General features: G+C 59.6%; 2 protein-coding genes across 3 annotated transcripts; one reads left to right on the forward strand and one right to left on the reverse strand.

Moving 5' to 3' along the window:
• Positions 1 to 301: 301 nt before the first annotated feature.
• Positions 302 to 9,726, forward strand: Kri1 (KRI1 homolog). Its single transcript, XM_070002280.1, has 19 exons — positions 302 to 400; positions 510 to 580; positions 1,684 to 1,789; positions 2,160 to 2,274; positions 3,034 to 3,088; positions 3,189 to 3,238; positions 3,463 to 3,559; positions 3,646 to 3,723; positions 4,062 to 4,192; positions 4,545 to 4,671; positions 4,770 to 4,865; positions 4,945 to 5,115; positions 6,299 to 6,374; positions 6,471 to 6,544; positions 6,623 to 6,749; positions 6,832 to 6,962; positions 8,095 to 8,159; positions 8,237 to 8,335; positions 9,102 to 9,726. Exons 1-19 carry the CDS (start codon positions 304 to 306, stop codon positions 9,421 to 9,423), a joined length of 2,088 nt encoding a protein of 695 aa, XP_069858381.1. The 5' UTR covers positions 302 to 303; the 3' UTR covers positions 9,424 to 9,726.
• Atg4d (autophagy related 4D cysteine peptidase) lies at positions 9,524 to 18,233 on the reverse strand. 2 transcript variants are annotated; one of them, XM_070002282.1, is made up of 10 exons: positions 17,811 to 18,233; positions 16,762 to 16,845; positions 16,499 to 16,672; positions 15,318 to 15,531; positions 15,181 to 15,245; positions 13,913 to 14,043; positions 10,785 to 10,863; positions 10,622 to 10,698; positions 10,421 to 10,540; positions 9,524 to 9,900 (listed from the first exon to the last, which is right to left on the reverse strand). In XM_070002282.1, the coding sequence occupies exons 1-10, from the start codon at positions 18,040 to 18,042 to the stop codon at positions 9,718 to 9,720; spliced, it is 1,359 nt and encodes a 452-aa protein (XP_069858383.1). In that variant the 5' UTR covers positions 18,043 to 18,233; the 3' UTR covers positions 9,524 to 9,717. The 2 variants fall into 2 exon arrangements, with proteins under 2 accessions (XP_069858383.1, XP_069858382.1); XM_070002281.1 differs by having other exon boundaries at positions 15,318 to 15,594.
• Positions 18,234 to 18,678: the final 445 nt, after the last annotated feature.

Here is an 18,678-nt window from a genome sequence, read left to right on the forward strand (position 1 = left end):
GGGAGGCAGGAAACCGCGAGTGGAGCAAGGGCCCCCAGATGTCAGCTGGGTGCCGGGAGCCCCGAGGGAGGGTGGGGAGGGTGGGTTGGGTGGGCGGCGGCCCCGGCCTTCCCCGAAGGGGCGCGGCCTCCGGGCGGGACTTGGTTCAAAAGGCCGAAGTGGGACCCGGAAGGGCGAGGGGGCGTGGCCAGCCGCGGCTCGCGCGGCCCCACCCTTTAAAACACCCGGCGACGGGCGTGGCTAGAGGTGACCACGCCCCCACGGGGCCGGCTTCGCGCGTGCGCACTGGAGGCCAGCACCGCCATGCCGGAACCGCGCGGGTCGGCTTCTCCTCTGCGGGTGAACGCGGCTTTCGCCGCCCGCTACGGCCGCTACCGGGAGCGCGAGGAGCTGCAGCGGCGTGAGTGCGGGGCGCGGGGCGGCCGTCGGGGAGTGTGGGGGGGGCTCCTCCGGTGCCCCCCGGGAAGTGGGGGGCCCGGCTGACGGGGGGCCCCGATCTGCGCCCGCAGTGAAGGATCGCTACGGGGACCGGGACAGCGGCGGCTCCGGCTCCGACTCCGACTCCAGCGACGAGCTCGTGGTGCGCTTCCCGCCCCCCCCGTGTAAAAGCGGGGACCCCTTAACCTCTGACCCCTAAGGAAGTTCCCTCTTAGCCACCTGCTGTCAGCATCTTTCCTCCCCTGGCCCCCCAATAGTTGTGGCTGTCCCCGCCCCCACCCCCAGGGGGGGTCCCTGCTACCAAAGCCCGGGCCCGGCCTGCTGTACTGCGTGCGTGCAGCGTGACCCCTCCTCCGGCCCCCCCACACCTGCCCCCCACACCTGCCCCTACCCCCCCCCACCTGCCCCCCACACCTGCCCCTACCCCCCCACACCTGCCCCCCACACCTGCCCCCCACACCTGCCCCTACCCCCCCCACACCTGCCCCCCACACCTGCCCCTACCCCCCCACACCTGCCCCCCACACCTGCCCCCCCACACCTGCCCCTACCCCCCCACACCTGCCCCCCACACCTGCCCCTACCCCCCCACACCTGCCCCCCACACCTGCCCCCCACACCTGCCCCTACGCCCCCACACCTGCCCCCCACACCTGCCCCTACCCCCCCACACCTGCCCCCCATACCTGCCCCTACCCCCCACACCTGCCCCCCACACTTGTCCCTACCCCCCACACCTGCCCCCCACACCTGCCCCTACCCCCCACACCTGCCCCCCACACCTGCCCCCCACACCTGCCCCTACCCCCCCACACCTGCCCCCCACACCTGCCCCTACCCCCCACACCTGCCCCCCACACCTGCCCCTACCCCCCCACACCTGCCCCTACCCCCGCACACCTGCCCCCCACACCTGCCCCTACCCCCCCACACCTGCCCCCCACACCTGCCCCCCACACCTGCCCCTATCCCCCCACACCTGCCCCCCACACCTGCCCCTACCCCCCCACACCTGCCCCCCACACCTGCCCCTATCCCCCCACACCTGCCCCCCACACCTGCCCCTACCCCCCCACACCTGCCCCCCACACCTGCCCCCCCACACCTGCCTCTACCCCCCACTCCTGCCCCCCACACCTGCCCCTACCCCCCCACACCTGCCCCTACCCCCCCCATCCTGGGTTACCTGCCCCAGGTTATTCCACGCCCCCTTCTGACGCCGGCCCCGCCCCCTTTCTGCTCTAGGCCTTTGACCCCCAGCAGGAGCGGGACTTTTATAGGACGCTGTCGTTGTTGAAGAAGAAAGACCCTCGCATTTATCAGAAAGATGTCACCTTCTACCAGAGAACAGGTCTGGGGTGCGGGCTGATTTAGTCGAACACCTTAGGGGGTGCTGGCTAGGGAATGAGTTGTGTTCCATCTGCGGCGCTGGCGTCTGGCGGTCAGTGGCTGAGGCGGGAGAGGCGTGAAGATGGGATGATGTGGGGAATTCCATCCCATGGTGCATTTAAAGGCCGTGGGAAAGCTGAACGTTCCCGGATGGAGCCGGCCCAGGCCTCTCTGTCTGGGCTGGCCCCAGAGGAACTGTGACCCTGTCCTGTCTGTAGCTGGGAAGTGGTGGGTAGGGGATTTGAACTCAGCTCTGCCCTGTGGGGTTCTCCTTCCAGGGGCAGGGCGGGAGGTGGTGGGTGACCGGCAGCTCTCTTCTGGTGGGTCCCCAGCATCATCTTCATCCTCGGAGAGTGAGGAGGACCCAGGGGCGTCTGAGAAGCAGAAGAAAGCAAAGCCCATGTACTTGAAAGACTATGAGAGGAAGGTCATCTTGGAGAAGGAAGGGTGAGAAGCAAGCCCCCCACCTTCTCGTGCCCCCCCCCCCCGAATTCCCAAGAACCTTGGGCCAACTACAGATTGAGGCTAAAAAAAAACAACAACTGGGCACCTGTGTCTCATGCCTGTCATCCTAGCTACTCAGGAAGCTGAGATCTGAGGATCACAGTTCAAAGCCAGCCTGGGTAGGAAAGTCCATGAGACTCTTTTTTTTTTTTTTGGGTCCGGTCGTGGGACCTGAACTCTGGGCCTGGGCGCTGTCCCTCAGCTCTTCAGCTCAAGGCTAGCGCTCTACCACTTGAGCCACAGCACCACTTCAAGCTTTTTTTTCTTTTTGCTTATGTGGTGCTGAGGAATTGAACCTAGGGCCTCAGGCATGCAAGGCAAGCGCTCTACCATTGAGCCACCTTCCCAGCCCCAAGTCCATGAGACTCTTATCTCCAATGAACCACCAGAAAATGGAAGTGAAGCTGTGGCTCCAAGTGGTAGAGCACTAGCCTACCACTCAGGGACAGTGCCCAGGACCTGAGTTCAAGCCCCGGGACAGGCGCAAGGGAAACTAAAGCCCAAGATTCTACAGAATCAAGGAAACCCCTGAGAGCAAAAGCCTCCATGACCTCCCCGAACACACTCAGGTCCCCCCATCTCCCCAATCGCTAGAAAACACATTGAGCATCCAATCAACCCATTGTCAGGGCAAGCTGTCGGAAGTTGAGCTGTTGTGAATCAGGTGTTGTATTCTAAAGCTCTCCTTCCTTCCTACAACAGCAAATACGTTGATGAGGAGAACTCTGATGGGGAACCCTCTGATCAGAGATGCCAGGTGGGTGGAGTGAAGACTGGGGAGACAGCTGGCTGGGGGGGGAGAATGGGGACGGGGGACTTGGGGTAGCCTGAGGCCCACATCATTGTCTCCTCTGCAGCGGAACTTGTCAGAGACTTATGTGGAAGAACAGAAGCAGCTCAAGGAAAGGTGAGCCTGGCCTTGGCCTGAGTGAGTGCCGTAGGGCCCAGGAAGTGACGTGGGGCTCAGGGGCGGGGCCAGTGCCCGCTTCCTCTTCTCTTCTGTGGGGTTCATGTGACGGCACTGCTGGGCATTTGAGAGGTATGCTCAGGGTGGCTCACCAGGGTTAATTTTGGGGTTCCAGCAGGGCCTGATCTAAGGCTGTTCCTTTGTTTTCTGTTTTTCTCTTTCAGTTTCCGGGCATTCATAGAGGACAGCGAAGATGAGGACGGCACTGGGGACAGTGGCTCTGGGTTACTGAAAAAACACACTAAAACCAAGGAGGAAAAGGTTGGTTCTGTTCTGAGGCCTGGCTGGATGGCAACTAGGGAGCGTTTCTGGGGATCCTGAAGACCCTTAATCTTGGCTTTCCCCAGGCCCAAGAAGAGGCTGATTATGTTGAGTGGCTGAAGGGACAAAAGGAGATTCAGAACCCTGAGTCCATGAAGGAATTGGTAAGTAAACTCTCCCATTCTACATCCATCCAACCTCTTTCCAAGAAAGTGACGCTATGAAAGGTCAGCCAAAGGCACATCTGAGGCTGAGGCATAGCCCAGTGGTAGCGCATACACTCACTGCATACACTCACCATTCAGGATGCCCTGGGTTCCGTCACTGGACTAACAGCCAAAAAACCAGCCTCCGATTCTCTGTCTATAAAATGGGTGGCTCATCTCATCCACTCTAGGCTGGACTTGAACTTTCAGTTCCCCAAGCCCATCGGGGACTCATGCCTGTCCTTCCGTCTTGCTCCTTCTATGACCTGAGTCCTGTCTCCCCTCTTTCTCCTTAGGAACACCTCAAGGAATACTGGAACAACCCAGAGCTGGATGAGGGAGAGCAATTCCTTCGGGATTACATCCTCAACAAGCGCTATGAGGAGGAGGGAGAGGAGGATGAGGAGGAAGAGGAGGAAGAGGAAGAGTAAGCTACCATGGCACTTTCCTCATGGCACCTTTCCAAGGGCCAACTGGAAAGCCAAAGAGCCCCTTATATTGCTTTTTTTTTTTTTTTTTGCTGTTGTGGGACTTGAACTTGGGGCCTGTACGCTGTCCCTGAGCTCTTGTGCTCAAGGCGAGCGCTCTACCACAGCACCATTTCCGGTTTTCTTGTGGTTCATTGGAGTTAAGAGTCTCATGGACTTTCCTGCCCGGGCTGGCTTTAAACAGAGATCCTCAGATCTCAGCCTCCTGAGTAGCTGGAATCACAGGCGTGAGCCACGGAGTGGGGATCCCACCGCCCTCCACCCCCAGCCATGCCCTGTCCTGTCCCTCAGGGCCCCCGGCCCCCCAGTGCAGCTGGCTGTGGATGACTCCTCGGACGAGGGCGAGCTCTTCCTGAAGAAGCAGGAAGACTTTGAGCATAAGTACAACTTCCGCTTCGAGGAGCCGGATTCGGCCTCGGTGTGTGACCAGGGCTAGGGGTGTGGGAGGCCGTGGCCCCCACATTTCTGTTTCCAGAGGACCCCAATTTATTCCTAGGGCCCCTCTGCCGCTCCCAGGTCAAGACATTTCCACGGAACATAGCTTCCTCGGTGCGCCGCAAAGACGAACGCAGGAAGGAGAAGAGAGAGGAGATGAGAGAGCGGAAGAAGAGGGTAGGTTGGAGGGGACGTGCGGGGGGAGGGTGGGCAGGAGGGCCCCCAGCCCACCCATGGCTCCCCTCCCCTCCCCCAGGAGAAAGCCAGAAAGCGAGAGGAGCTGAAGCAGCTGAAGAACCTGAAGAGGAAGGAGATTCTAGCCAAACTGGAGAAACTGAGGCAGGTGACAGGCAACGACAGGCTGGGTCTGGAAGAGCAGGACCTAGAGGATGACTTCGACCCCGGCCGGCACGAGCAGCTCATGCAGGTGCGTGCGCCTGGCCCGAGGCCGGGCCTGAGGAAGCCTGGCTGTGCAGTCAGGTTGATTCCGGCTTGTGTGGCCTCAGAGAAGTGTCTCAACCTCTCTGGTGCGAATGCAGAGTTCTTCGGGGCTGTTGTAAGGATGTCCCCAAGGTTTAGTTCTTGTGTTTTCAGGGAGCGTCTCACTTGATGATGGGGTTCTGTTCTGATGAACCGCAAATGTTCACATCCTTCATGTGAGGTTTTGGGGAGGCTGAGGAGGATCATGGGTGGAGGCCAAGCCTGGGCAGAGTAGATCATAAGGCTCTATCTTGAAAATAACCAGCAAAAACAAAGCCAGGGATGGGGACCTGGCTCAGGAGGTAGAGTGCCTGCCTAGAAGCCTGAAGTCCTGAGTTCGAACACGAATAGCATTCAAAAAAGAAAAGAATTGGGACTGGGGAACGTGGCATAGTGGTAGAGTGCTTGCCTACCAGAAGTGGTGCTATGCCTCAAGTGGTAGAGCGCCAGCCTTAAGCAAAAACAAGCTTAGGGACAGTGCCCAGGCCCTGAGTTCAAGCCCTAGAGTGGCAAAAAAAAGGCTTTCCGCCATCGTGTAATTGGAAATTCCTAAATCAGAAACTTCTTTCGTTTGATGTGAGTGGGTGGTTTTTATTTATTTTTTGATTGTACTGGGAGGAACATGGCAGCATGTCATGGACACAGGAAGGGGGGGCTGCGTCCAGAGCGGGAACTGCAGGCACCTCAAAGAGGCCCCCAACCCCGCCAGGGAGCCAGGGAAGCCCCGGGGGATGCTGGGTAAACGCTGAGGGAGGCGGGTGCCAAGCCTCTCAGCCGGGAGCTGTGGCTTCGCACCGTGGAGAGTTGCTGTCACTCAAGGATGGGAAGGAGAAGGAATCAGGTGGGCTGCCCACAGCCGGGCATGTAGTATATGCTCAATTCATAATCCAGCGCTACGCCTGTACTCCTAGCTACACGGGAGGCTGAGATCTGAGGGCTGAGGTTTGAAGCCAGCCTGGGCAGGAAAGTCTGTGAGACTCTTATCTCCAAGTAACAAGCATAAAAGCTAAAAGTGGAGCCATGTCGGCCTGGGGCACAGGGTGCAAGCCGGGAGCTGAGGCCGGTAGGGGGCTGGGGGGGCGGGGACGGCCCCTGTTCCCGGCCCTGCTCACCCCAGCCTGGCCGCACAGAAATGCTTCGGGGACGAGTTCTACAGCGCAGCGGAGGAGGAGAAGCCGCAGTTCGAGGAAGAGGAAGGGTTTGAAGGTGAGCACAGCAGGCACCCGCTTCAGGGGTGCAGAAGGCTGGGCCCCCCATTTGGGGGGGACAACCCTCCTCACCCCACCTTTCTGTCCCAAGCAGATGACTGGAACTGGGACACGTGGGCCGGGGCTGGGAGCAAGGAGGAGCCACACTGCGAGGACCCTGACTTCAACGTGGGTGCCATGGGGGCGGGGGCGGGGGGGGGCAGGGGACCCCAGGGACAGGCCCGCAGTGACCCATGTGTCCGGCAGATGGACGCCGACTACGACCCCCACCAGCCCCGCAAGAAGAAGCGGGAAGCCCCCGCCACGGGCAAGAAGAAGCGCAAGACGCCCTTCGCAGCGGCCGTGGGGCAGGAGAAGCCGGTGTTCGACCCCGGTGAGGCCTGGGGGGCCCTGGGGCCACGGGGACTGCGTAGGCCCCGGAGCGAGGCGCCGACCCTCTGTCTCCCTCCGTGCAGGGCACAGCACCTTTGAGCAGTACCTAGACGAGTACTACCGCCTGGACTACGAGGACATCATCGATGACCTGCCCTGCCGCTTCAAGTACCGCTCCGTCATCCCCTGCGACTTCGGGCTCAGCACCGAGGAGGTCAGGGTCCTGGAGGGGGGTGGGGGTAGTAGCGAACCCTGGGGTGCCAGCCCCCCCCCCACGGGAAGATCCACCAGAGTCTGCCGGGCACTGGTGCTCATGCCTGTAATCCCAGCTACTCAGAAGCCTGGGCGCTTGTAGATCACAGTTCAAAGCCAGGCAGGAAAGTTAGGGAGATTTTATTTTTCTTTTGGTCAGTTGTGGGGCTTGAACTCTGGGCCTGGGCGCTGTCCCTCAAGGCAAGTGCTCTACCACTTGAGCCACAGCACCTCTTCCAGTTTTCTGGGGGTTCATTGGAGAAAAGTCTCAGACTTTCCTACCCGGGCTGGCTTTGAACTGGGATCCTAAGATCTCAGCCCCGAGCAGCTAGTATTACAGGCGTGAGCCACCAGCGCCCAGCTTCTCTTAGCTTTTTTTTTGCCAGTCGTGGGGCCTAAACTCTGGGCCTGGGCGCTGTCCCTCAGCTCTTCAGCTCAAGACTGGGACTCTACCCCTTGAGCCATAGCGCCACTTCCGGCTTTTTCTGCTTATGTGGTGCTGAGGAATCAAACCCAGGGCCTCATGCATGCAAGGCAAGTGCTCTACCACTGAGCCACCTTCCAAGCCCCTCTCTGAGCTTTTTCTTACTCAATGTTGGTGCTCTACTACTTGAGCCACAGCTCCACTTCCAACTTTTTGGGGTTAAATGAAGATAATCTCCCTGAGGTCAGGCACTGGTAATCCCAGGGACACCTGTAATCCCAGCTACTCAGGAGGCTGGGTGCTTGTGGATCACAGTTCAAAGCCAGCCCTGGCAGAAACATCCGGGGCTCTTATCTCCAATAAGCCAATAGAAAACCGGAAGTGGCGCTGTGGCTTAAGTGGCCGAGCGCTCGCCTTGAGCTGAAGAGCTGAGGGACAGCGCCCAGGCCCAGAGTTCAAGCCCCATGATCGACCAAAACAAAAGAAAAAGCTAAGACATAGTGTCCAGGCCCTGAGGCTATAAACAGTATGAGGTTGCCTAAGTGCTTTAACCACCAGTGCCTCAGTTTCCCCATCTGTAAAAAGGAACCAATAACAGCCCATCCCTGCCCTGTGTCAATGTTGAGGTGACTGAGGGCTCAGGGTTGGGGTCCTCCCCTCCTCCCTGCAGATCCTGGCCGCTGACGACAAGGAGCTGAACCGCTGGTGCTCGCTCAAGAAGACTTGCATGTACAGGTGATGGCCGGGCCGGGGGCTGCAGGTTCCAGCCCTGCCCGGGGCATCTGATGACCTCTGTGTCCCGGGACCCGCAGGTCAGAACATGAGGAGCTCCAGGACAAGCGAGCATACAGCCAGAAAGCCCAGAACTCCTGGAAGAAGAGGCAGATCTTCAAGTCGCTCTGCCCAGAGGAGTAAGTATGGCCGGGGTGGGAGGAGGGGGGCTTGGTGGCCCACTTGGCTCACAGCTGCGTGACCCTGGTGGGCAAATTATCATCCATCTCTGGATAGGATTCTTAACTATGAAACAAAGGTAAGCTGGGTGCTGGTGGCTCATGGCTGTCAACCTAGCTATTCAGGAGGCTGAGATCTGAGGATCGCGGTTCAAAGCCAACCCAGGCAGGAAGGTCCCTGAGACTCTTCAATGAACCACCAGAAAAACCGCAAGTGGTGCTGTGGCTCAAGTGGTAGAGCGCTGCTGGCCTTGAGCTAAAGAGCTCTGAAGAGCTCAGGGACAGCACCCAGGCCCAGAGTTCAGGCCCCACCACCAACTCCCCCCCCCACACAAAAAAAGTATAGTTTGTAAGTTATCTCGCTGTTGAACCTTGAGCGAGAAAAATCATGTGAAGTGTTTAAAATAGGAGACAGGCATGGTCGTGCAGGCCTGTATCCCAGCTGCAATAAATGAGCCAAGTCCCATTTCAACAAGACAAGCCAGGTGTGGTGGCACACACCTGTAGTCACAGCTGGGTGGGAGGCCTGGGTAGGAGGATCTAGGGTCTGAGGCTTGTCCTGGGCCGGGGAATTGGTTCAGGTGGTAGAGAACCCTCCTGACTTACTCGAGACCCTGAGCTCACACTCTGGTAGCAAACACAATACAGTCAAGGAATTGGTTTGGGAAGGGGGGACAGGGGCAGAGGCACAGGCTGGCTCGGCTGAGCCCCGCTGTCCCCCCGCTAGGACGGAGCCCCCCGCGGATGGCACCGGAACGCCACAGAGGGACACGGCCTCAGTTCCCCACGGCGCGGGGAGGAAGCGGCCGCGGCCTGCGAGCCCCCCGGGACAGGAAGCGCAGGCCCCGGGGTCCCCCGGCACGAAGCCGGCGCCCCAGGGGCGGCGGCAGGGCAGGAAGGCGCGGCTGCTGGGCCCCACGGTGACCCTGGGCGGCCGCGAGTTCAGCCGCCAGAGACTGCAGGCCTTCGGGCTGAACCCCAAGCGCCTGCACTTCCGCCAGCTGGGGCGGCGCGGGGGGCGGCCGCGGGGACCCCGGGGGCACCCCTGAGCTGCGGGGTCCGCGGCCGCCACCCCCCCCGCGCACCCCTGAGCTGCGGGATCCGCGCCCCCCCCCCCCCCCCCCCCCCCCGCGAGGCCACCCCGCCACATCCAAGTTCAACAGCTTTATTAGGCCGCAGCCCCGGGACGGGCGTTGGGGGCCGGCGGGGCCGTCCAGTGCTCGCTACAGTTCGAGGCGGTGTCGGGGTGTGGCCGGGGCTCGGGGACACGGCGACACCCGCAGTCCCAGCCCCGCGCCCCCCCGCGCCATAAATACAAAAATAAATAGTCTCGCATCTTCCCGCTATAAAAACACGAAGTCCTCGGAGCTGGGCCGCTTGGCCTTGAGGAGGGGCCCCGCGCGGGGCGGCCGGGGCGCGGGCGGCGCGGCCGGGCCGCAGAGGTCGTCCAGGCCCAGGTCCTGCGCCTGGCCCTCGGCCACCGTGAACATGGGGTAGCGCTCCGAGGCCGAGGAGGAGCTGAGCACCTGCGAGGGAGCGCAGAGGGAGAGGCTAAGGCCCGAGCCACCCGCAGCCAATCAGCGCCTCCCGCGGGCAACCCCACGGCCAATCAGTGCTCGCCAACCTTGTGGCTGCAGTCATTGGCTGTGTGCTGCCGCCTGTGGCCTGAGTCAGCCAATGAGCAGCAGCCCTGAGGTTTTGGACTGTAGTGACTTCAAAATGGCCTGACAGCAGGCAGCTGTCCCCAGGGCGCAGTGACCCCCAAATGTTTCTGTCCTTAAAGACAGGCTCTCGCTGTGCTGGCTGCATGGTCCAGGCTGTCTTGGAACTTTATGTAGCATAGACTAGATCTGAACTCTAGTCCCCGAATGCCAGACTACAGGAGTACCCAACTACACTGGGCTGTGACAGACTGCTTCCCCAGCCCCAAGGGGAACTTTCCATTTCCAAAGACCACAGCTCAGCCTCAACTCCAGATGCACTGGGCTCAAGGTCCCTGTTACTCTCCCCACCAACCTTGCCCCGAACCCCACGTTTCTCACTTACCCTGGTCAGCTCAGAACAGAGCCTCTCAAACTCCTTCCTGTCTCTGGCGTAGAACCCTATGGTACAGCTGGGGTCCATCTTGGCGAAGGCCATCTTGCGGGGTGAGGTGCAATGGAAAGACTACCGGCAGAGAGGGAGGTTCAGGGCGCCCCGGTCCCAACCCTGTGCCTCTAGTACCGCCCAGGCGACCCCGGCTCTTACCTCTAGGGGGAAGTCAGCTTGGCTGACATCCACAGTGGGCTGGCAGTAGTGGGGGTCCAGATAGAGCAGGAAGTCATCTGTGAGGGTGTGTGGGACAGGTGTGGGCTGGGGAGAGGGTGGGGTAGGTGGGGGCAGTGGAGGTGCACGCGGGGGCGGGGCCTACCCTGGTAGCCAATGAAGTAGAGGGAGTGGCGGGGTTTGCCCCCTATGATGCCCAGGCACAGTTCAGACCGCAGCAGCTCCTGCAGGGAGAAGAGGGGCCACAGCTCGCTCAGTCACTCAGCAAACACTGAGCTGACCGTGAACCCAGGACAACAGGGGGCAGCCGTGAGCAGACCAAGCCAGCCCTGTTCCCCTGGGGCTGCATTCTAGTTGAGGTCAGCAACACACCACCTCTGAGCTGCACCCCAACTCTGGAATAAGCGCCTTGAAACAGAAGAGTCAAGCCAGGTTCCAGTAGCTCCCACCTGTAATTCTAGCTACTCAGGAAGCTGAGATCAGAGATCAGTTTGAAGTCAACCTGGGTGGGAAAGTCTGAGACTCTGATCCCTGGTTAATGAGAGGCTGGGAGAAGAGTTGGGTCTCAATTGATAAAGTGTCAGCCTTGAGCAAAAATGACACACCGCTCCCGAGTTCCACACCCAACAAAGACCTCATTGACAGGTGGAACCTGTTTTTGTTTAGACCTCATTGACAGGTGGAACCTATTTTTGTTTAGACCTCATTGACAGGTAGAACCTGTTTTTGTTTTTTGCTTTTTGTGGCAGTCCTGGGGCTTGAACTCTGGGCCTGGGTACTGTCTCTTTTTGCTCAAGGCTAGTACTGAACTACTTGAGCCACAGCGCCATTTGGTTTTTTTTCTGGTGGTAATTGGAGATAAGAGTCTCACAGACTTTCCTGCCTGGGCTGGCTTTGAACCTCGATCCTCAGATCTCAGCCTCCTGAGGAGCTAGGATTACAGGTGTGAGCCACTGCCAACTGGTAAGAGGTGACTTTGTAGTCTTTGCTACAGATCGAAGAGGGAGTTTGCAGCCAGCCCAGGCAGGAAAGTCCAAGACTTTTTTTTTTTTTGGGGGGGGGCCTGAACGCTGGTCGTGGGGCCTGAACTCTGGGTCTGGGCGCTGTCCCTCAGCTCTTCAGCTCAAGGCTAGTGCTCTACCACTTGAGCCACAGTGCCACTTCCGGCTTTTTTCTTTTTGCTTATGTGGTGCTGAGGAATTGAACCTAGGGCCTCAGGCAAGCAAGGCAAGTGATCTACCACTGAGCCACCTTCCCAGCCTCCAGTCCAAGACTTATTTCTAGTTAACCACCAGAAAACCAGAAGTGGCGCTATTGGTCAAAGTGACAGAGCACTCGCCTTCAGCAAAAAGAGCTGTGAGACAGCGCCCAGACCCCAAGCTCAAGTCCCATGACTGGCCAAAAAAATGGAAGAAACAACAAGAAAGCACCAGGGGCTTTCCAGCTTCTAGAACTTGTTCTTTTTGTGTGTGTGTGTGCCAGTCCTGGGGCTTGAACTCAGGGCCTGGGCTCTGTCCCTGAGCTTCTTTGGCTCAAGGCTAGGACTCTACAACTTGAGCCACGGCACCACTTCCGGCTTTTTCTGTGTATGTGGTGCTGAGGTATCGAACCCAGGGCTTCAGGCATGCTAGGCAAGCGCTCTACCACTGAGCCACCTTCCCAGCGCTAGAACTTGTTCTTGCTGGAACACTTCTGCTCAAGATCATCTGCCTCTTGGCTGCAGAGGGGTTTCTAGGCCCTGCACCCCTTGACTGGGGCCGTTCATCTGCTCTTTAAAGCGGTGGTTGTTTTTCTTGTTGCTCAATGCTGGGGATGGAACCCTGACAGGTCTTAACTGGCTAGGTAGAAGTTCCGCCATTTAAGCTGTCCTCCATCCCCAACCCACAGTGTTTTGCTTCTGCTTTAATCCAAGAGGATAGGGAGACATGATCATGCTGGGCTTACTGTTTGTTTGAGATGGGGTCTCACTATTTTGCCAAGGTGGGCCTCTAAATTCAATCCTCCCTATCTGTCTCCTGAGTAGCTGGGATTACAGGAATGAGCCACTATGACCAACCTAAATGTTTGATTTCTATTTTTTTATCTTTTGCTGGTCTTGACGCTTGACCTCAGGGCCTGGGTGCTGTCCCTGAGCCTCTCTCTGCTCAAGACTAGCGCTCTACACTTGAGTCATAGACAGGTCCAGGTTTTTCTGGCTAGTTTATAGGACGTAAGAGCCTCGCGGGAGCTTTTCTGCCTGGGCTGGCTTCAAACCGCAACCCCCAGAGCTCAGGCTCCCGAGCAGCCAGGATTACAGGTGTGAGCCTGTCATCGCCCGGGTGCTGCTCATCTCTTGGCTCTGGGATTGAACTCAGTTCTAAGCACGTTGCTGTGATACTGAGCCACAGAAGAAGAGTCAGAATTTCTTGCTTGTTTTATTCTCCCTGAATCCCAGCACCCACAACAGCAAGTGACAGACAGTGGGTGCTTTATGAAGCCTCAATAAAACCACCCATCAGGCAGATGTGTGAGCGTGCATCTGCAACCCCAGACACAGGCAGGAGAATGGTGTGCAAGGCCAGCCCAGACTACGTAGCAAGTTCAAGGTCACCTGGAGCTAAGTACAAAAGATCCTATCTTCAGCCGGGCGCTGGTGGCTCACGCCTGTAATCCTAGCTACTCAGGAGGCTGAGATCTGAGGATCGCGGTTCAAAGCCAGCCCGGGCAGGAGAGACCATGAGACTCCTATCTCCAATAAACCACCAGAAAACCGGAAGTGGAGCTGTGGCTCAAGTGGTAGAGTGCTCGCCTTGAGCTGAAGAGCTGAGGGACAGCTCCCAAGCCCAGAGTTCAAGCCCCACGACCTACAAAAAAAAAAAAAAAAAAAGATCCTATCTTCAAGGCTGGGAAGGTGGCTCAGTGGTAGAGCGCTTGCCTTGCATGCCTGAGGCCCTGGGTTTGATTCCTCATCACCACATAAGCAAAAAGTAGAAGCAAAAGCCGGAAGTGGCGCTGTGGCTCAAGTGGTAGAGCGCTAGCCTTGAGCTGAAGAGCTGAGGGCCAGCGCCCAGGTCCAGAGTTCAGGCCCCACAACCTGACCCAAAACAAAACAAAACAAAACAAACAAAAGATCCTATCTTCAAAGAGTTAAAGCTGGAGGGCAGCTCTGAGGTATTATCACAGACAAGTAAGCAGGAGGCCCTGGGGATAGTAACAGGAGATTTGGGATGGTGGAGCGATCCTAACCTGGTCTGAAAGCCAGGCAGGCTTCCAGGTGGAGGAGGCGGGACCTACCTTCACACAGGGCACATACACAGGGTTCAGCGTCTCGCCTCCCAGCCGCACAGGGACCAGGATGATGACGGACTTCCACTCTGCTGTGGGCTCAGGCCTGGCCACCAGACGTGCCACATCTGCCTTGTACACTGGAAGGTCAAGGGGGAGGGGCAGCGGGTCACCTCCAACCCCCCCCACCAGCCGTGCGCCCTGAGTGTGGGCCGCAAACCCAACCTCGTCTGTGCCGCTTATTAGCAGGAAAAACAAAAATAACAAAAAAGTGTCACCATCAGGAAAGGTAGTTCTGCCAGTACCCCATCCCCAACATCCCCCACATAATCCTGGGGCACACAGGTGATAAATGGGGATAGCAGGAGCTGGGAAGGTGGCTCAGTGGTAGAGTGCTCGCCTTGCACGCAGGGGGCCCTGGGTTCGATTCCTCAGCACCACATAAGCAGAAAAAGCCGGAAGTGGCGCTGTGGCTCAAGTGGTAGAGCGCTCGCCTTGAGCTGAAGAGCTGAGGGACAGCGCCCCGGCCCCATGACAGACATAAAAAAGAATGCATGGCTGGGCATCAGTGGCTCACATCTGAAATCCTAGCTACTCAGGAGGCTGAGATCTGAGGATCTCAGTTTGCAGCCAGCCCAGGCAGCAAAGTCCTTGAGACTCTTATGTCCAATGAACCACCAAAAAGCCAGAAATGGAGCTGTGGTTCAAGTGGTAGAGCACTAGGCAGGGAGAGCAGCCAGCTCTGAGTTCCAGCCCCAGAACGTGTGGTAGCACACACCTGTCAGCCCGTCTACTGTGGAGGAAAGAAGGAAGACTTCAGGGCTGGAGGCTGCTCATCTAACAAAAACACAAACCTAAGGGCCAGACCCGGGGCTCCAGCGTTAGAGGGCTTGATGAAAACAGGAAATAGGATCTGATGGCAAGACACCCTCAGAAGCCTGGGGCTGTCACTCCCCCCAGTCCTCCTAGCTCCCCCGGAGGCTGGGACCTGCGGGTCTCTCATCTCCAATGAGCCTCTAGAAAAGCGCGGTGGCTCAAAGTGGTAGAGTGCTCGCCTTGAGTGAACAAGCTCAGGGATATAGCGCGCCCAGGCTCTGAGTTCACGTCCCATGACCACCACCAACAGCAGCAGCAACAAAGGAGGGGCTCAGGCCAGCCCCTTAGTCTGTGGTAGAAGCAGAGCAAAGCAGCCTCAGCCCCTCCCACGGCACTGCGTGCCCAGCGGCTTCCCCCGGTGCCCCTCGGCCCTGACCCGACCCCGGGGCCCAGCCTCTCACCTGTACAATCCTGAGACACGTACACCGCCAGGCGGCTGACCTCACCGCAGCTCTCCACCGCTTTCCTGGGAACAGGAAGGCAGGCCTCAGCACCCAGGCCGCCCTGGAGGCTCCCATCTTTCCCCGCGAGGACTCACCTCAGGATGTGGGCCACCAGCGAAGGTCCATACCAGTCCCCTGCTTTCTTGCCTGAGCTCTGCCCAAGCTCCACCAGCCGATGGAGGCCGAAGGGGGCCTGCGGCCGATCAGCGAACCAGGACACAATCCGCCGGTGCCAACGTTCCTGCTCCAGCTCAGGGGCTCCCTGGGCCCAGAGAGGAGGCAGCCCGCGGGGAGGCCCCCGAGGCCGGCCTGGAGAGGCCAAGGTGGACAGCTCGGCCGTGGCCAGGCCCGAGGCCTCTGCCCACGTCCAGTCTAAGGGGGACATGAAATACACAGACAGCGCCCCTACTCCTGCACACTGTACGTATGTGTGTGATGGCACTGGGGCTTGAACTCAGGGCCTGGGAGCTGTCCCTTAGATTTTTTTTCTCTCAAGGCTGGTGCTTTACCATTTGACCACAGCTCCACTTCTGGCCTTTTGTTGGTTAACTGGAAATAAGTGTCTCACAGACTTTGCTGTCTTGGCTGGGTTGGAACCTTCATCCTCAGACCCCCGCCTCGTGAGTAGCTGGGACTACAGGCACACACAACCACTCTTGGCTTTCATAAACGATCCCAATACTCCAGAAAACCCCAAATGGAAGTACAATTTTCACACTGCTGAACCTTTTTTTTTGTGTGTGTGTGGGGCTTGAACTCTGGGCTTGGGCGCTGTCCTTGTGCTCTTCAGCTCAAGGCGAGTGCTCTACCGCTTGAGCCACAGCACCACTTCCGGTTTTCTAATATTGGAGATAAGAGTCTCACGAACTTTCCTGCCCAGCTGGCTTTGAACCGCGATGCTCAGATCTCAGCCTCCTGAGTAGCTAGGATTACAGGCGTGAGCCACCGGTGCCTGGCTTGCCTGAACCTTTTTGTATGTGGGTTGTTGGGGTTTTTTTGCACTGAACCCGGGACACTGGCCTTGAGCATTTTTTGCTCTAGGCTAGCGCTCTACCACTTGAGCCCAGCACCACGTCTGGCTTTTTCTGCATATGTGGTGCTGAGGAATGGAACCCAGGGCCTCATGCATGCAAGGCAAGCACTCCACCACTGAGCCACCTTCCCAGCCCTTGGAATGTCATTTGAAACTACCTCCTTTTTGAGAAGGATCCTAACATTATTAACACGGCCTTCACTAACCTTCTAGCACACCAACCCTTTCACCTGCCTGACTCACCTCTGGGCAGGAAATGCAGTAGCAGGCCCTGGGCGAGCATCATCTGACCCGTGCGTAACATGCATCCCCAGCCACAGTCGGAGGTCAGGCAGCCTCCAGCCAGGGGTGGGAAGTCCCTGCGATAGGTGAGCCACAGACGGGACACGAAGTCCCTTTGGAATCGCTGGATGTCACCTACAAGATCGAGTTCATCAGCTGTCATCGGGGCCACCCTGGGGAATCTCCCCCTCTACGACCCTGGTCCCAATCCACAAGCTGCTTACCCTCGCCTTCAAAACGATAGCGGCGGCCACAGACGTGAACGCTGGAGATCTTACTAAAACTCGTCCGGCTTTTAACTGCCCAACCTATAGAGGAGAGGTATGTGAGGGGGATCTGGGGGCGGCTGGTGGGGGCAGTGTGTGTGGGGGTGGGGAGGAGAATAACAGTATAACAATATGTTTGATCACTTTCAGAGAGGGGACAGTAGCTCACATAATCCTAGCTACTCCGGAGACTGAGATCTGAGGATTGGTGGTTCCAAACCAGCCTGGGCACGGCAGTGTGTGGGACTCTAGCTCCAATTAATCACCAAAGGGAAAAAACAAAGTTGGAAGTGGCACTGTGTGGTTCAAGTGGTAGAGCACAAGTCTTAGGTGAAGAAGCTCAAGGACAGTGTCCAGGGCCTGAGTTCAAGACCCAGGACAGACAGACAGACAGACAGATGGAAACACACAACCTGAGTTCAAGACCCAGGAAAGACAGACAGACAGACGGACAGACAGACGGAGACACACACACACACACACACACACACACACACACACACACACACACACACACACAGATGGATCCCTTGCTCAGCAGGAAGATAGAGTCCCCACTCTCTCTCTCCGTCTGTGCAATGGGCACAGAACCTAGCTCAGCTCCCAAGGACAGTTCTAGAAGAACCCTAGGCGACATTCCTCTAAAACGAAAAGGCGGGGGGGGGGGGGGGGGGCGGGGGTGTCCCTAACAACTGTGCCCACCAGGAACTCGGGGAGGGGCGACCTCCGGGCGGACCCGAGGGGTGCACCCATTGCTCGGGGGGAAGCGGAGGCCGCGGGGGCCAGGAAGGTGGACCAAGGTCACAGGGGGGCGGGGCCTGGGAGCGCGGCGCGCGACCTGCCCAGGTCGGTCCGGGCGGGGCGGCGGGGCGGCGGGGCGGCGGGGGCCGCACCGGGACTGACGCGCCGGGCCGGGGACCCGGCTGGCAGGCGGGGCCGGGCCCGCTTCCCCTCGACACCCCCCCCCCGGCCCCGATCGGCGGCCCCGGGGCGCCCCCTCCGCTCACCGTACTTGACGTTGTTCCAGGCGGTCAGGAACTTGGCTTTGAACCTGTCCACCTCGTCCGGCTCCCCCGGGGCGGCCCCGGACGGGCCCCGGGCGGGGGCGCCGGCGCCGGAGCCCCCCAGGCCGTGGGGATCCGGGACGCGGGGCGCGCGTGGCCTGCGCCCCTCGGGCCGGCGCGCGTCCTCGGGGCTCCCGCTCCGGTACTGCGCGGCGGCCGGGGACACGGAGTTCATGGACGAGCCGGGAGGGCGGGCGGGCGGGCCGCGGCGGCCAGGGCGGCCCGGGGGCCGGGGCGCCGAGGGGCCGCTATTCGGGGGACACCGCGGGCCGCCGGGGACCCCGGCGGACAGCCGCCGCCACCGCCGCCGCCTCGGGCTCCGCGGCCACCGCCGGCGCCATCTTGGCCCCCGGAAGGAGGCGGGCGTGACCCGGCCGGACGCCCCGCCCCGCCCGGCCCCCCGCGGCTCCGAGCCGCCGCGCCCGGCCCCGCCCCTCGCCCCCCACGCACGCGCACCTTATCGCACCGCCCAGACCCGCGCGCCAGCCCCGCGGGCTCTTATCGGAGAGCGCAGAGGGTGAGGCCACGCCCACCGGCGCGATGGGCACGCCCACCGGCACGGAGGTCCTCTGTGGCCACGCCTACTGGATCGGAGGCCACGCCCCTTCGGGCGTCCCTGGGAGGCGGCGCCCCGCTAGGCTGCATGGGGAGCACCTGCTCTCCCCGCCGCGACCCCCTGGCCAGGTCACCCTTCTCCGTGCCTCAGGGTCCTGTGTAACATAGGTTTCAAATGCGTGGAATAATTGATGACTTCCTGGCATCCAGACGCCGGTGGCTCACGCCTGTCGTCCCAGCTACTAAGGAGGCCGAG

This window comes from Dipodomys merriami, unplaced genomic scaffold (assembly GCF_024711535.1).
Source record: "Dipodomys merriami isolate MVZ:Mamm:240054 unplaced genomic scaffold, mDipMer1.0.p SCAF_6, whole genome shotgun sequence".
NCBI classification, from domain to species: Eukaryota; Metazoa; Chordata; class Mammalia; order Rodentia; family Heteromyidae; genus Dipodomys; species Dipodomys merriami.

Excerpts from the sequence above, each read along its gene's own strand:
- Kri1 (XM_070002280.1), top strand. The coding sequence starts at position 304 with ATGCCGGAACCGCGCGGGTCGGCTTCTCCTCTGCGGGTGAACGCGGCT. Across the intron at positions 4,193-4,544 it reads GAAGAGGAGGAAGAGGAAGA|GGCCCCCGGCCCCCCAGTGC; the intron begins GTAAGCTACCAT and ends CCTGTCCCTCAG. Across the intron at positions 6,375-6,470 it reads GGAAGAGGAAGGGTTTGAAG|ATGACTGGAACTGGGACACG; the intron begins GTGAGCACAGCA and ends TGTCCCAAGCAG.
- Atg4d (XM_070002281.1), bottom strand. The coding sequence starts at position 18,042 with ATGAACTCCGTGTCCCCGGCCGCCGCGCAGTACCGGAGCGGGAGCCCC. Across the intron at positions 15,246-15,317 it reads CTGGTGGCCCACATCCTGAG|GAAAGCGGTGGAGAGCTGCG; the intron begins GTGAGTCCTCGC and ends TCCTGTTCCCAG. Across the intron at positions 9,901-10,420 it reads TCTGTTCTGAGCTGACCAGG|GTGCTCAGCTCCTCCTCGGC; the intron begins GTAAGTGAGAAA and ends GCTCCCTCGCAG.